General features: G+C 37.0%; 6 protein-coding genes across 6 annotated transcripts; 3 read left to right on the top strand and 3 right to left on the bottom strand.

Moving 5' to 3' along the window:
- The first annotated feature begins 45 nt into the window (after positions 1–45).
- LOC17900673 (delta-9 desaturase-like 5 protein) lies at positions 46–1,526 on the top strand. Its single transcript, XM_006304609.2, has 5 exons — positions 46–384; positions 497–637; positions 735–875; positions 1,003–1,109; positions 1,201–1,526. Exons 1-5 carry the CDS (start codon positions 73–75, stop codon positions 1,391–1,393), a joined length of 894 nt encoding a protein of 297 aa, XP_006304671.1. The 5' UTR covers positions 46–72; the 3' UTR covers positions 1,394–1,526.
- Positions 1,527–4,081: 2,555 nt separating this feature from the next.
- On the top strand, positions 4,082–4,523 carry LOC17900729. The gene has a single exon (XM_006304394.2). The coding sequence runs from the start codon at positions 4,098–4,100 to the stop codon at positions 4,521–4,523; it is 426 nt and encodes a 141-aa protein (XP_006304456.1). The 5' UTR covers positions 4,082–4,097.
- A 1,391-nt stretch (positions 4,524–5,914) lies between these two features.
- Positions 5,915–6,820, top strand: LOC17900698 (heavy metal-associated isoprenylated plant protein 28). Its single transcript, XM_006304659.2, has 3 exons — positions 5,915–5,962; positions 6,104–6,179; positions 6,294–6,820. The coding sequence occupies exons 1-3, from the start codon at positions 5,957–5,959 to the stop codon at positions 6,665–6,667; spliced, it is 456 nt and encodes a 151-aa protein (XP_006304721.1). The 5' UTR covers positions 5,915–5,956; the 3' UTR covers positions 6,668–6,820.
- Positions 6,801–7,906, bottom strand: LOC17899548. Its single transcript, XM_006303496.2, has 3 exons — positions 7,715–7,906; positions 7,569–7,613; positions 6,801–7,403 (listed from the first exon to the last, which is right to left on the bottom strand). Exons 1-3 carry the CDS (start codon positions 7,811–7,813, stop codon positions 6,960–6,962), a joined length of 588 nt encoding a protein of 195 aa, XP_006303558.1. The 5' UTR covers positions 7,814–7,906; the 3' UTR covers positions 6,801–6,959.
- A 138-nt stretch (positions 7,907–8,044) lies between these two features.
- Positions 8,045–9,442, bottom strand: LOC17898973 (acyl-coenzyme A oxidase 3, peroxisomal). Its single transcript, XM_006305758.2, has 3 exons — positions 8,899–9,442; positions 8,723–8,800; positions 8,045–8,386 (listed from the first exon to the last, which is right to left on the bottom strand). The coding sequence occupies exons 1-3, from the start codon at positions 8,923–8,925 to the stop codon at positions 8,174–8,176; spliced, it is 318 nt and encodes a 105-aa protein (XP_006305820.2). The 5' UTR covers positions 8,926–9,442; the 3' UTR covers positions 8,045–8,173.
- A 618-nt stretch (positions 9,443–10,060) lies between these two features.
- LOC17899437 (acyl-coenzyme A oxidase 3, peroxisomal) lies at positions 10,061–14,117 on the bottom strand. The gene is made up of 13 exons (XM_006306289.2): positions 13,534–14,117; positions 12,983–13,100; positions 12,772–12,879; positions 12,485–12,657; positions 12,303–12,402; positions 12,150–12,224; positions 11,926–12,056; positions 11,712–11,847; positions 11,505–11,624; positions 11,274–11,420; positions 11,074–11,178; positions 10,873–10,974; positions 10,061–10,543 (listed from the first exon to the last, which is right to left on the bottom strand). Exons 1-13 carry the CDS (start codon positions 14,001–14,003, stop codon positions 10,301–10,303), a joined length of 2,028 nt encoding a protein of 675 aa, XP_006306351.1. The 5' UTR covers positions 14,004–14,117; the 3' UTR covers positions 10,061–10,300.
- Between the last annotated feature and the right edge of the window lie 385 nt (positions 14,118–14,502).

Raw genomic sequence — 14,502 nt, 5'->3', positions numbered from 1 at the left:
ATCATATATATATATATATATATATATAACTCAAACATACAAAAATAAGAAAGAACTTCTTCAGACGGTGCAATGTGTGATCCTGTTAGAGGCAATGGCTCTAGCCAAAGAGGTGCGGTTAGTAAGAAAAAAAGGCCTTATATTCATAGATATTGGTCGTGGGCCGATATAATAAGAGCGTCAACAGTTATGATAGTGCACTTTTTGTGTCTCTTGGCACCGTTTAACTACAAATGGGAAGCTTTGCGGTTTGGTTTCGTGCTCTACGCCTTGACTTCACTCAGCATCACCTTCTCCTACCACAGGAACTTGGCTCATCGGAGCTTTAAACTCCCCAAATGGCTCGAGTACCCTTCAGCTTATTTTGCTGTTTTTGCTCTTCAGGTTTAAACCCGGTTTACTGATAAAACTAACTAAGTTTTACATATCTGTACGTTAAACGTTTTCCCTTTTAGACGTTTTCAAAAGTATAAATAAATATGGATTATTTTCTCAGGGTGATCCGTTGGATTGGGTGAGCATACATCGGTTCCATCACCAGTTCACAGATTCAGATCGCGACCCACACAGCCCAATCGAAGGATTTTGGTTCAGTCATGTGTGGTGGATATGTGACACTCACTATATCAAATATAAGGTAGCATAACGTTTATATAAAGTAGACTGTGCTTTTATATATGACTTATTATCATGGTGTTGTTACGTTAATTGAAAAAATGAAAACGAAAAAACAGTGTGGAGGACGTAACAACGTGATGGACTTGAAGCAGCAGTGGTTCTATTGGTTTCTACGAATGACAATTGGTTTCCACGTCTTAATGTTTTGGGTCGGCCTCTATCTCTATGGTGGTTTACCCTACCTTACATGCGGCGGGGTAATCCTATTAATTTTATTTCTATAAAAACTGATATGAAAATCATTTGTATGTATCATTGATATATATATATTTGTATGTATCATTGATATATATATATATATATTATAATTTGTTTCATTAACAGGGCGTAGGAGGTGTGATAGGGTACCACGTGACATGGCTAGTAAACTCAGCATGCCATATTTGGGGTTCGAGGTCGTGGAAGACTAAAGATACATCTCGTAACGTTTGGTAATATAACATTATTATTAAATGATCCCACATAGTCTATTTTTAGATTTGGCGATCATTGATATTGTGAATGTGTTTTTTTTTTTTAAAGGTGGCTAAGCATATTTACGATGGGAGAGAGTTGGCACAACAACCACCACGCGTTTGAGTCATCGGCGAGGCAAGGATTGGAGTGGTGGCAAATAGATATCACTTGGTATCTCATTAGGCTGCTTGAGGTTCTCGGATTAGCCACTGACGTCAAGTTGCCCTCTGAATTCCAGAAACATAAATTGGCTCTCTGACTTGTCGTTGATTTCAATATCTGAAAAATATATCATCATCTCCATGCAGAGTTTATTTATATAAACAAAAGTAACCTAAGTTGAACTATGTAAGAGAACATAATATAGTAAGAGAGCTTTATAATTATATATATATAGCCTTATGGATGATTTTCATAAAAATAATATTATGAAAACAATAGTAGACTTAAAAGTTTTTATTTTGTATGATCATTATATTAATGAAAAAAGCCAAATATTTTAATTTTTATTGGTGAATATATACTCGTTTCTTGTTAACTAGTGTCAAGAATAAGAAAATCTTAATATATATTCGATCGAAGAGAGAAAATCATTTTTTTAGAAAATACAAAAAATATATATATATAGTAGTTAAAGTGAAGGGAGAGATATTTGTACAAGATGCGCGCATGATGTTGTCTCTCGCTTGCGGGTATAGTCAAATGAGATCTGTTTCCCAATCTCGTTTTAAAATTTGTGGTCCAGAGATTATACTTATTAAAGTCTTCGTGCGAATTGGATCATCAAATATATTCAATTATTTTGTGTTATTATTTGATGGCGACTACAAACAAAGAAGATTTAATAGCTTTATCTATATATAATCTCACATATTAATTCAATAGCTAGGGTTCCGTTTCTCAGAGATTTGCCAGTGACATGACATCGTCATTACCTGTCACTGTTCTATTTTTGTAGACATCTCTTCTTCGTGTCATTCTTAACATTCGACATAAACAGGAGACATTCGTGACTCTGTTTTTTAATACATAATTTTTTTTATTTTTTTTCGAGCTTTTTATTGCATGAATCATACACATCAGTATTTGTTTTCTCATATGACAAATAAAGAAGATTCACGTTATGAAAAAAATGTCACTAGCTAGTTTCCAGCAAAATTTAACTCCACATGCATGCAGCAGACAGAGTTCGAACCAAATGAGTATATATATATATTGGAAGTGGAACTTATTTTACATTAACAAATTATATATATATACTACTCCCGCGGAAAAAGATAATTGTATACATATAATATATGTTGGGATGATGCATGTAGAAGGCTTCGAAGCTATATATATTAAAGACTTATAGAAGAATCTAGCTTTCAACGTTCAAACGAAATTTGGCAAAATCGAAATAGCGTTGGCCGTTGGGCATATAATATATATTATTTTAGTCCTTTTGTTAATGGTAAAATTTTACAAAGAGGCTCTGTAAGAAAAACTTAAGTTATGGGGAAATTAAAACATGTGCTGCTGCCGGTTTACAAAAGATAAAAATGGAAGAGGCAGATAGAGCATTCAAGGAGACTACTGGTCGCTCAAATGCATTTAACTAAGTGGACCTGGCTTAAACGCAACAACATTAGCCCATATAGTTTCATATATGTTCATACAACTTATCATAACTCAAACCAAATACAATTCATCATGGTCCAATATGTGTGATCCAATTCCCACTAGAGACGATGGCTCTCCAGCCAAAGCAGAGTGGCGAGTATGCAAAAAGGTCGTGGAAGACTAAATCTCGTCACGTTTGGTATAATTAATGCACACGTACATATTCTGTCTTAATTACAACAAAAAAAAAATTCCTTAAAAATGAAAGAAAAAAAAAGATTTGATGATAATCGAACTTGTGAAGGTATTGTCTATCAATGTACCTTTTTCTTTTTGTGCATTGTTTAGCAATGTCTTTACATAGATGATAGAATAACTCTTATTTATAACAAGATTCTTTAAATTGTTCGATTTTTTTATATTCGTAAGTAAAAGTAACTAGAAGCCGAAGTATTAATTAATTAATTAGTGTGACTACTACACAAGAGATTGGGGGTGACATTGTAAGGTTGGTGACCTCTTTCATGGGTTAGCACTTAGAACTTAGCAGCATATATATGTTCGAGTCTATATATAATGTACTGTTAAATTTAAGTTGGTAAGATAAAATTAATGTAAAACGGCCTACAACCATAATATATGTATACGGACAGCTACCAGAGAATCGCACAAATAAATCTGCAGTATTCATCTGCAGACAATATAATGTAGTATTACTGTATTAGCTAGAGGGCTTGGTAATAAGTAATAACACCACCCAATTTAATGGTCTCTGATACAAAAACACATAACTGTGTCTTCGGGTCATCATGCCGGTGGCATTCATTTTTTATACATTAGCCTCCTATACTCAACGTTAAATTAACATACAGTACAATATATTTTTCTATGACAAACAAAAAAAAAACACATATTCCAAACGTAAATTCAAACTAGTCGCTGAGACTAAGGCCCATGAGAACCACTTTTTTTTTCTTTTTTTTTTTTTTCAAAAGATAGATACATAATGTGACCAATGCAATGATGATGATTAAATTCGTAGTGAAAAACTAATATTAAGTTTTTTTTTTCCCGTTATTTCGTGATGTACAATTCCCACTCGGTATAGTAGTTAAAAATTGAATTTAGTGTGCAATAAGATTTAATAAGATTTCCTCGTTGGCTAATCATATGATTAAATTCCCATTAGGTAAAGGAAAAGGAAAAAGAAAACAACAACCCGATCCTTACAAAAAATAAAAAGGAAAAATTTAAAAGAAGTAAAACGCAAAAAAAAAAAAAAATCTCTTATAAAACACACACTAATCCTTGTATTATTTATTAGAAACCAAGAAAAATAGAAAAGGTATCGTACTGAAACAATGGAGTTCGTGAAAGGAGATAAAGTTGAAGTCTGCAGCAAAGAAGACGGTTTCTTGGGTTCTTACTTCGCTGCCACGGTACTGTCGAAGACTCCCGATAGATTCGGATCCTCCTACTACAAAGTTAAGTACAAGAATCTTGTGTCGGAGGACGACGAATCTAAACGCTTAATCGAAGTCATCTCTGCCGAGGAACTTCGTCCGATGCCTCCCAAATCTCTCCCCGTGGTATTTTGCAGACAAGACAAGGTCGATGCTTTCGACAAAGACGGGTGGTGGGTCGGAGAGGTCACCGGTCGGAAAAGAGACTTGTACTCCGTTTACTTTGCGACGACAGGTGAGGAGCTCGAGTACCCACTTTACTATCTGAGAAGGCATCTCGAATGGGTTGACGGGGACTGGGTTTCTTCTGCAACAAGGCAATAATTATTAACGTTATTTAATTAGGGTTTCTATCATCGTTGTTCTTATATACTCTGACTCTGCCATGTTTCTCTCTTCTTGTGTCTGGTTATTTTATTCTGGGGTTTTGTATTCAGACATAGTTGCTGGGTTTTTTTTTGTTTTCCTCGGTTCTTGGCTCACATAGGTAGCGTAACCGTCAAGCAAATAACACATTTAGGGTTTTGACGAGTTAATTAACAAATCGTTGACAAAAAAAATAGTGTTTAGTTTTTTTCTTTTTCTTTTCTCTTTGTGTTTGAAAAAAGATGAGAAAACCGAGAGCTTTTAGTGAATATACATATAAAGTTTGGGCTTCACCAAAATGCAAAGCCAGTTACATCACATAACAGGCTTGCACATTCACTGTAATACCAAATTCTCGTACTACAATTCATACACCAAGCCGGTCTTGATTCTTGGGATAGCAAAATCTTTACTTACAATTTATTTGATCGTTTATCCTCGTACAAAACCTAAGAGCGTTGCCTAAATTTCCTATGTAAACAAGGGACAATGAAAACACTTGAGTGACTGTAACGAGTAGAAGAAAGACAAATCCCTCCAATGTAATCCTCATGACCTAGAACTTGAAAGCCACATATAACCAGAGCTTAAACTTCTCTAAACCGGTTAACACATAAAACAATGGTTTGATTAAGCAGTAATTAATTGGATAATGAAACAATACTTGGTCGGCTAATATGGACCAGATCCGTCAGTTTCGCTCGCTGAGCACTACGAATTGAGTGTTATTCGTTTATGCTTTGCTCCCAAGTTTACAATATTCAGTTGATTTCCATAAGTCAACTTTTAATTTGCTCTCTTATCCTCTCAAATCCTTAATTCACATTTACAACCAATAAATTAAGTCAACGGTCATATTCCTTTTTTCTTTTTTTTTAACAGAACGGTCATATTGTTGGCCATAAAAATTAAATCTTATGACGTTTCAATAAGACATCGATATACATACCCGCACAAATAAAAAATACCTCACGAGAAACCTTAAATTTTCTTTCGTTTGGCATTGTTATATGACTTTCAGAAGTGATAAATTCAATAATGTATAACATTTGAAGCTGCATGCGATGCCGAAAATATAAACATTGAAACTATACAATATGTTTCCGTTGTGGATGCCCATCAGAAGCAACCTCTTCCCAACTCATCATCTCTACACGCTTTACAACTTAAAAAAAAAAGTCGGTGCAAAAATAATATTAATACCTTGTTTCTTAATCATATATGGTCCCCAAGTTATTATTAATTTAAAATCAAGAAAAGGGGTTCGTAAGCTTCAAGTGCACGGAACACTATATATATATCAAACATGCCCATTGCCATCCATTGATCAAAATATATCCATCGTAACCTTCAAAATTCTTTCTAAAAATCATCAACAAAAGTTCATCAAGATGTCGGTGAGCAAATTTCTTTTGGTTTAATTTGTTTGAATTCTTCTAATTCATATATATATATTGTTTGCTTATTGCATGGATCGATGCCATTTTCTTTTAATCTAGTAAATAAAATGAATTTCACAATCTCTTAATCATCTTCAGACTATTGAGATGAGAGTTCACATGGATTGTGTGGGATGCGAAAGCAGAGTTAGAAATGCCCTTCAGAAGATGAGAGGTGAGACATCATTTGATCTATCTAGCTAATTGCTGGTCTATACTAATTAATTTCGGGTGTAAAATTCATAAACTGATAATTTTTGTTTGTTGTTGTTGAACATAATGAAAACAGGAGTGGATGGAGTAGAAATCGACATGGTGCAGCAGAAAGTGACGGTGACCGGCTATGCCGATCAGAAGAAGGTTCTAAAGAAAGTGAGAAAAACGGGAAGGAGAGCTGAGCTATGGCAGCTCCCTTATAACCCTAACCTAGGAGGCGGAAGCAGCAGCATCAACGGCGGCTACTTCTACAACCCTCAGGGCTGCAACGGCCCAATAAACCACGCAGCGCCAGTGCCGACATCTTCTTACAACTACTACAAGCATGGTTACGATAGCAATGAGTATTCGTCTTACAGGCACCACCCTGTTCATGCCTCTATCTTCAGCCACCAGACAGGTTCTAAGTTCAGTGATGAGAATCCCAATGCTTGTTCTATTATGTGAGTGAGCTTGAGTAATGTAATCATAAGTTAACAACAAGCCATATGTTATCATTTGCTTACAAGGCTTCGTTGATGATGTTTACTATTTTTGTTTGTTTGAGCTTACTATGTAATGGCAATTGAAGCTCAATCGGTTGATTAATTATGCTACTCATTTATGCTTTCTGTATAATGCTGCATAGTAATCTATTAAAAAATATAAGCAATGGATCTAAAATTCACAAACCAGACTTGAAGTCCTCTAGAACATAGACATTTTTAAAAAACAGAGTTTGAAATTTAGAAAGTGAGATTTATGGAATAGTAGTGAACCTGGATGGGAAACTGTTGTTGTCAGAGAGTGGTTTTAGTGGTGCAGAAGCTTCGTTCAAGGAGGTGATGCTCTTCATAGTCTTTTTGGTTCTAATCTTTCTCGGCAAAGCTGGGAATGAGACCACTGTCGTGATGCCATTCTCATCACCAGATTTCGTAGTCGTCCCTGTGGCTTTCTTTCTCTTGTTGGATTTCTGATTACGTTTGGGCGCTGGCGCTGACGACGTTGACGACGACTCGGAGTTGATGATCTGGAGCGAGGTGAGACAGCACTCCTGCCATTTCAAAGCTTCGATGTCGGTTATGACCTCGTCGAGAGTTAGGGAAGACGATGATGGTGACGACGAGACGGCGCCGGTTTGTTTCAGAGTCGAGCGAAAGGGATCTATTAGATTCAGAGAATCCACGGCTTCGCCTACAATTTTCTGGTAAACAACAACATCTCAAAATTAACTCACCAAATTCCCAGACGTAAATCGGAGTTTTCAAAAGTATCAAAATCGATTGGACCGATCAAGCAAATATCACTCCTAGCGCAAATTGTACAAACCGATACAGCAACGAAATTGTAAGAGAGATGATCGGTATACCTTATGAGCTTTGTGGAGCTTTCGGAAACCATGCATATGAATGATCTGCAGAGAAGAGCACGAGTCGAAGAAGATTTTAGAGAAATTGACTGAAGAGGAAGAGAGTCATCAGATAGAGATAGTATGAGAGAATCAGGAGAAAAAACCTGATTGAGGTGAGAGATGGTGAAGTCGACGGGATTCTCAGGCGAGAAGAAATCAACGTACTCTTCCAGACTCATCTTCTTCTCTCCTCTAAACTTCATTCCTTCGTTCTTCGTCTCTCTCTCTCTCTCGCTTGGGGATTTATTTGGTCTAGCAGGAGCAGCAGTACTAGTAGTGGGTGGTGGTGTGTTTATATCAAAGTTCAAAATCAGATATAGAAGAGTTTGTTAGCTCCCGAGAAAAAGACGGATTTACCCCCTCACTGTAGTCCATATTTTCGGATTTCAGTGACTACTAGATATATAGTAAAGCAGGCGAGGAAGGCTTATCAAACGAATCACTATAGTCCCAAATCTCTCTGGTGTTGTGGATTGTCTAAAGTTTACATAATAGTTGCTACGCAATAGAAATCTTGGAAATGTGGACGAGATTGTTACTAATATTAGTACTAAACTCAAGAGTCAAGACCAAGCATTGGCTTCGACCCAGTTGAGTGCAATTGGACTCAAAAAGGAGTCTGGAAGGCCGAATGAAGTGAGGAGTGCAAGTGCCTGAGGTCTAAGCTCTCCACTTAGCTTATAAACTTCTCTCCTCACGTCTCCAACATTATCCCGAGAGAGGTAAGTACCGTATCTCAGCAACGATGGATCTTCTTCCAAGCTGATAAATGCATTCTGTCATCAAATACATAAAGCTGGTCAGATTAGTTTAGTTCCTCTGCTAGTCTTCTCTTTTAGTGTATAGTCTACAGAATAACTACATAGAGAGCGAAATATCTCACATGACATCAGGTTTATAGAATCATTTTCAAACACATTGTGTGTTTGAAGCTCCCATGAAGAAAAGGGTAACATTTGCAACATTTCCCTGACTATAATCAATTTATCCCAAAAGTAAATCACATGATACGAAAACTTAAGGTGAATGAATCCTAGCAAGAAGAATAAACAACCTCTCATTTAACTAATTGACAGAATTAAAAATAATGACTACTTAGTTAGCCGCCTTACCGATCCAATACTTCTGAGCAGATTCACAAACTCTCTAGTTCTTGCATCATAAGTAGTCACTGTCTCACTTCCTCGTACCTGAAAATCCATTAAATCAAATGAAATCAACGACCACCAATAACATGATATCAAACTAGAGCATATGAGCATCACGACACTGAAAGAAATATTCCTACATTAGTTCCGTGGCCCAACTCAGTCATTGTCCCTTGACAACATAATCTTTAGGACAACATAATGCCCCAAAGAAGTTAAGAGCATTACCCCTGAACTCAAATCATGCCATATGCATTTCCAAAATTTCTCCTATTGACAGTTTTCAATAGGTAGTAATCATAAAATCCAACAAACTTCGTACAAAGCAAACTTCTTATTTGACATTGAGCGAGTTTGGCGGAGAGGTAGTAATCATAAAATCCCACAAACTTCGTACAAAGCAAACTTCTTGAGCTGAGCCTCAGGATCTGTCTCCGTCGAGCAATTTCCTCATCTCATTGACTTGGAATCCATAGCTTTCGTTGAGCTCCGTCTGGATAGTACCGTGCAATCATACCTCGCGCGTGAGGGAGAGGTTCGAGGAAGACGGCAGAGGTGATTGGCGAGAACATGGGTTCGCCGGACCCGGAGGGCACGATTTTCCGACATTCTAGAGGGAATAGGGTTTCACTCACACAGCATCAACGTCGATGTTCCAGAGAAAGGGAGAGAACAAATTTTGAAATTTTCTCTTCTTCTTCAAGAAATTTGTTCCCTTAACCCGAAACAGAGGTATATGCAGCTCTTTGTCTTATTTGACATTGAGCGTCAGAGGAAAGAGCCGCCGATATGCGTCATGTATTTTGCGACACGACGGACATGAAGAGGTAGAAAAGACAAGATTTGGCCCACTTAGGCCCGATTGACAAAATAAAAAAATAATAATGTCGTTTCCTTTTTTTATTTATGGCAAATTCAGTTTCATTCTTTTTTTTTTAATGGCAAATTCGTTAGTTTCCTTTTTGTTTTTTTGGATCACGTTGTTTCCTTTTTATTTGGCTTTGCTCGTTTCCTTTATATAATTACAAAGTTCAGTACTCTCTTTCGTCTTCACTCATAATATATGGAAAAAAAACCCAATGATTTGTTGTGAAAAATTAACCGAACATTGACTCCTTTCACTTGAGAAGTCATTTTATCGTTGGCAGTTAGCAATGTCAAAAGTTCAACTTACTTTTACTCCTAATGCAAGTCATTCGTGTTTCTTTCTTTAATTACTTTCGCAACCTAATAATACACAAATTAGATATAAATATGTCTAATGAAACTTGAATGATTTACAAATTAAGTAGTCCAAAACAATATCGACAAACTTAAACCAATAAAGATTAAAGAATCACAACAATCATTTATTAGAGTTTGAAATCTATCACCAAACTCTTTGTTTGGACCAGTTTAAGTAATGAATCAACCTTGGATACATATACATTACATATCCCTTTTATTATGAAAAGCTTACAACAACTTCTGTAGATATCGTGGAAACATAGATTTTAAGAGATGTGGGATTGTGGGAATTATGGAAGAGATTACAACTAGTACCTAAACTGAAGACCAAGCGTTGGCTTCGACCCAGTTGAATGCAATTGGACTCAAGAAGGAGTCTGGAATCCCGAATGAAGTTACGAGTGCAAGTGCGTGAGGTCTTAGCTCCTTACAGAGCTTAGAAACTTCTCTCCTCACATCTCCAACATTATCCCGAGAGAGGTAACCGTATCTCAGCATCGATGGATCCTCTTCCAAGCTGATCAATGCATACATTGATCTCACAAGACCCAACACATCCTGTCATCAAATACATGGAGGTGGTTAGTTTAGATTAGTTCCTCTAGTAGTGGTAGCTAGTCTTTACTCTTAGTGTAGCAGTAGTAGTCTATTTATAAACTACACAAAGAACAAAGCTCTGCTTTTCCCTTTTGTGGCTAAATGAACTATTGTGCCTAAAGAATCAAAACATCCCACGAGTCTCACGCATTTATAGATCAAAAATAAATTATTATGCACGTTAATCATATGACATGGAAGCCAGAGGTACCATCCGTGATCCCTAGCAAAACAACCATGATTCAACTAAATTGGTTCAAAACATCACAATAATAATTAGATTTACTTACCTTTACTGAGCCAGCAGGTAATTTGGCCTCAGCATCCAAAATTGTTTGCAGTATTGCCTTCTCTGTGAAAGCTTTACCCAAGTCTTCAGCAAGTTGATGACTCTGCAAGCACGGATATAAAGGAGAAGAAAATCATTATTGAATCCTAAAGTTTGGGAGAACAAAAACGGGAAACAAATTTTATTTGGCAATAATGCTTACCAGGAGGAATGAGATCTCTCGACTTTCTCCTCTCCCTTGAAGCTGCGCAACTTCAGAAGTAAATCGTTCCAGAAGATCTCGCTCTCTTAAGCAGAACACATTTGTCTGGAGGGGAAAATTACAAGAAAACGTTTTAATAAAAACTTGAAATTTCATCTAAATAATGATAAGATGCAAATATGTATGAGGAGGCATATGACCTGGAACTGGCTGCATCTGAGGGTAGATGATGTGAGTTGAGTCGGCAATTCAGGACGAGAACTGTTCATATGCTCCAATCCCAATCCTTTAAAAGGTTTGTTTCTCTTCTTACATGACACATATTCAGCAAAAAGTGCCTTGCTCACCTAAGTTTCACATAAGAAGATGGTCAAAACAAGGAAATTTACAGCATTGATCGTGTTCACAAATCACACTAATGTGCCGCCTACCTGCTGCATCAATACATTGTTGTCACCCTCGAATGTAGTCTGTACATCAAATTCACCTTTCAACTGACCAACTAGATTTTCTGTTTTCACACCTTGTCCTCCGACAGCTTCACGGCATTCCTTAAAAACCAACAACAAATAACCTCAGTATGGCTCATAGGCAGGAGGTTTCTCACATAATCATACGTATAGTGTATTTGTATTTACCTGAAGTGTTCGCATATTGTGCCAGGTGAGAACAGCTTTGAACCCACTTGAAACAACGTGAATGGCTTTGTTGGTCTCAGGTGTCCTCTTCACGTAAATCATCTTCAATTCATTTGCAGCAAAACTCATAGCATATCTGTGATAAATGAGAAATCAATAAAGGAAACAACTCATCTTTAAAGCTTGATGGTTATACAGTTATAAAGATCCTTACGTCTTTGCTAGGAGTGGTAGCAGTCGCCTCTGATGACTTGGGTAATCGAGAAGGAGGACTTCAGGACCATTGGCTGTAACAGAGAAGGCTCTTCTTGATAATGAGTACCTTATAGCAGTAGCTAATCCGACCTACCACAGTAAAATTTCAATCAGCTACATTTATTCAGACATCATATCTTACAAAACATTATGTAAGAGATGAAAAACTACCGAAATCTGTACCTTTGCAGAATAAATCGCACTTGATGCAATGGTGACTCGGCCAGAGGTCAAAGGGGCCATGAATGCTCCAAATCTCTGAAATGAAAATTAGGAACATTACCACTGCAACTCTACAAGAATATCTTAAAAATGGTTCAAAGGTGTAGCATTTACCTGATCAGGATCTTTAATTGCGCTAACATACTTCCCATCAGATGAGACATCAGCAACTGCATTCAATAAGTTCTCTCTTGGAATTCGAAGATTGTCAAACCTATAATCATAGTGAAATCTTCCATGAAATACACACCCTTCGTATAAGGTAAAATTGACATATGGTTGAGTTGTATGAATACCATATTCGGCCATTGTCAACACCATTCAACCCAATTTTGTGTCCACAGTCGGCAATGCGGATGTTTGGGCATACATTACCATCTTGATCTCTAATTTGCGCGATAAAGGCATGAACCCCCTGGTTGGTTCCGTTAATATGAAGCTGTGAAAACACAATTGTATGGGTTGCATGCTGAAGAACAAAAAAAAAAAATACAACCATCAGTCAGAATTTGATAAATAGTGTGAGAACCTCAACAGAACAGAGGATTTTGGTACACTCAGGATAGGTATAACAACGACTTACATTAGCTGCTCCACCGATCCAATACTTCTGAGCAGATTCACAAGGAGTATTTATCACAAACTCCTCGCTTCTTGGGTCATAAGTAGTCACTGTTTCAATTCCCCGTACCTATATCCAAAGAAATACATCGAAATCAACATAGGTGTTAAAGATCACTAAGACATATAGTATACGTATGGAAAAAAATGGCAACTGAAATTATTATCCCTACATTACTTCCATGGCCTAGCTCAGTCATTGCAAAACAGCCCTTGACAACATAATCTTCGGTGTTCTTCAGCCACTTTTCATGGTGACGCTTTGTGCCAAAGAACTTTACAGCATTACCCCTGAGTATCACACAAAAAAATTTATAACTTATAAGGCTAACGCTTTTCCCTTAACTCACTCGGTCGTTAAATCACTTTCAAAGAGTTGGAAAAGAGCTACCTAGATCCCTCGGATAGAGGCATCTCATGATTATTTTCAATAACCGTATCTAATTAACCAAAGCACAAAGTAACCATGTCATATTAACTTTGCAGCTATCAATAAATCAACTGGTTCATCTAAGCATCCCTGTATACCGAAACTAAGAACCAAATGTCCTCCAATCACAAGATTGTCTTTTCTTATAAAAAAAACATGTTTTTGAAATCGCATCATGAATTCTAATTTAGCATATATCTCCCCCAGCACTAATGATCTAAACTATAAGAAAGAAACAAAAAAATCATAGTTAGATGTGAATTAGGCATTTGAAATTTTAAGATTCGAGCGTACCATAAGAAGAAATGAACACCAACTTTGATGGAGACGGAGTGATCATAAAGACCGCAAACCTCAAGCAGAGCTAATTTCCTGAGCTCAGCCTCAGGACCAGTCTCCGTCAACCATCCTTTAAAAACCCCATTCTCGAGCAAGTACCAGATCCGTTTCATGGTGATCTCACGCTGCTGCTCCATCGTCTGATTGTAATCCGGCGACACGAAAATCTTACCGCCTCTCTCTTTCCGATTAAACAGATTGCTCTGCATCATGAGCCCGTAAATCCAGTCCCGATCCACGACGTTGTGTCCGTCTAGAAGTTTCCTCATCTCTTTGACATCGAATCCACATATCTCGTTGAGCTCCGGTGGAGAGTATTGCAAACATATCTCGCGCGTAAGGGAGAGGTTCGAAGACGGAGGAGTTGATTGGAGTATGTGATTCGCGAGAACATGAACTCGCTGGAGTGCGCGGTTATCAGACATTTTTTCTAGGGATTCAGGGAATTGGGTTTGCGTACACTAATTTCAATTTTCCTGGAAAAAAATTTCCCGAGAAAGTGACGTTGTAGTTGCTGTTATTAGGAAGAAGATGAACAAGTTTCCTTTTTTCAACGATTGTATTTTTATTTTTTTCTTATATAAAATTAGTAACGGTGAGGTGATTACGTAAATACCCTTTGAGAAAAATAATTAAAAGCAACCAACTAGTGACCGAGACCATGACGCTTCTCCTAGGGAAAAGTGCGAACGGATTTTGTAATTAGGATAAGGTCGTTATCTATATAGCCGTTCAATCTCAGCCGTTGAATTATCCATCGATCGGTCAATGTTCTTTTTTTTTTGGCGAGTGTTATCTGATCGACTAGTTAACGTGTTTAGAGAATAACCAAAGAAATTAAAAGTAATCTTTGATTTTGATTTTTTTTTGGATTATGATTATCTCTTAAAACGGTGCATATGATCAGTTATCAAATTCGTTGTC

The sequence above is a fragment of the Capsella rubella genome, unplaced genomic scaffold, assembly GCF_000375325.1.
Source record: "Capsella rubella cultivar Monte Gargano unplaced genomic scaffold, Caprub1_0 scaffold_1, whole genome shotgun sequence".
Lineage (NCBI taxonomy): Eukaryota > Viridiplantae > Streptophyta > Magnoliopsida > Brassicales > Brassicaceae > Capsella > Capsella rubella.
The sequence above is the reverse complement of the archived record's forward strand: the minus strand, read 5'-3'. Positions and strand labels throughout refer to the sequence as shown.

What these genes read in the sequence shown, in the direction of transcription:
- LOC17900673 (XM_006304609.2), top strand. Translation starts at nt 73, where the DNA reads ATGTGTGATCCTGTTAGAGGCAATGGCTCTAGCCAAAGAGGTGCGGTT. An exon ending in TTGCTGTTTTTGCTCTTCAG is followed by an intron (nt 385 to 496) that starts GTTTAAACCCGG and finishes TTATTTTCTCAG; the next exon opens with GGTGATCCGTTGGATTGGGT. An exon ending in CCTACCTTACATGCGGCGGG is followed by an intron (nt 876 to 1,002) that starts GTAATCCTATTA and finishes TTTCATTAACAG; the next exon opens with GGCGTAGGAGGTGTGATAGG.
- LOC17900729 (XM_006304394.2), top strand. Translation starts at nt 4,098, where the DNA reads ATGGAGTTCGTGAAAGGAGATAAAGTTGAAGTCTGCAGCAAAGAAGAC.
- LOC17900698 (XM_006304659.2), top strand. An exon ending in TGCCCTTCAGAAGATGAGAG is followed by an intron (nt 6,180 to 6,293) that starts GTGAGACATCAT and finishes TAATGAAAACAG; the next exon opens with GAGTGGATGGAGTAGAAATC.
- LOC17899548 (XM_006303496.2), bottom strand. Translation starts at nt 7,813, where the DNA reads ATGAAGTTTAGAGGAGAGAAGAAGATGAGTCTGGAAGAGTACGTTGAT. An exon ending in CCATCTCTCACCTCAATCAG is followed by an intron (nt 7,614 to 7,714) that starts GTTTTTTCTCCT and finishes TCTTCTCTGCAG; the next exon opens with ATCATTCATATGCATGGTTT. An exon ending in AGCTCCACAAAGCTCATAAG is followed by an intron (nt 7,404 to 7,568) that starts GTATACCGATCA and finishes GTTGTTTACCAG; the next exon opens with AAAATTGTAGGCGAAGCCGT.
- LOC17898973 (XM_006305758.2), bottom strand. Translation starts at nt 8,925, where the DNA reads ATGACTGAGTTGGGCCACGGAACTAAT. An exon ending in AGTTGGGCCACGGAACTAAT is followed by an intron (nt 8,801 to 8,898) that starts GTAGGAATATTT and finishes ATGGATTTTCAG; the next exon opens with GTACGAGGAAGTGAGACAGT. An exon ending in TGCTCAGAAGTATTGGATCG is followed by an intron (nt 8,387 to 8,722) that starts GTAAGGCGGCTA and finishes ATTTGATGACAG; the next exon opens with AATGCATTTATCAGCTTGGA.
- LOC17899437 (XM_006306289.2), bottom strand. Translation starts at nt 14,003, where the DNA reads ATGTCTGATAACCGCGCACTCCAGCGAGTTCATGTTCTCGCGAATCAC. An exon ending in AGCTAGGCCATGGAAGTAAT is followed by an intron (nt 12,880 to 12,982) that starts GTAGGGATAATA and finishes CTTTGGATATAG; the next exon opens with GTACGGGGAATTGAAACAGT. An exon ending in ACAATATGCGAACACTTCAG is followed by an intron (nt 11,625 to 11,711) that starts GTAAATACAAAT and finishes TTGGTTTTTAAG; the next exon opens with GAATGCCGTGAAGCTGTCGG.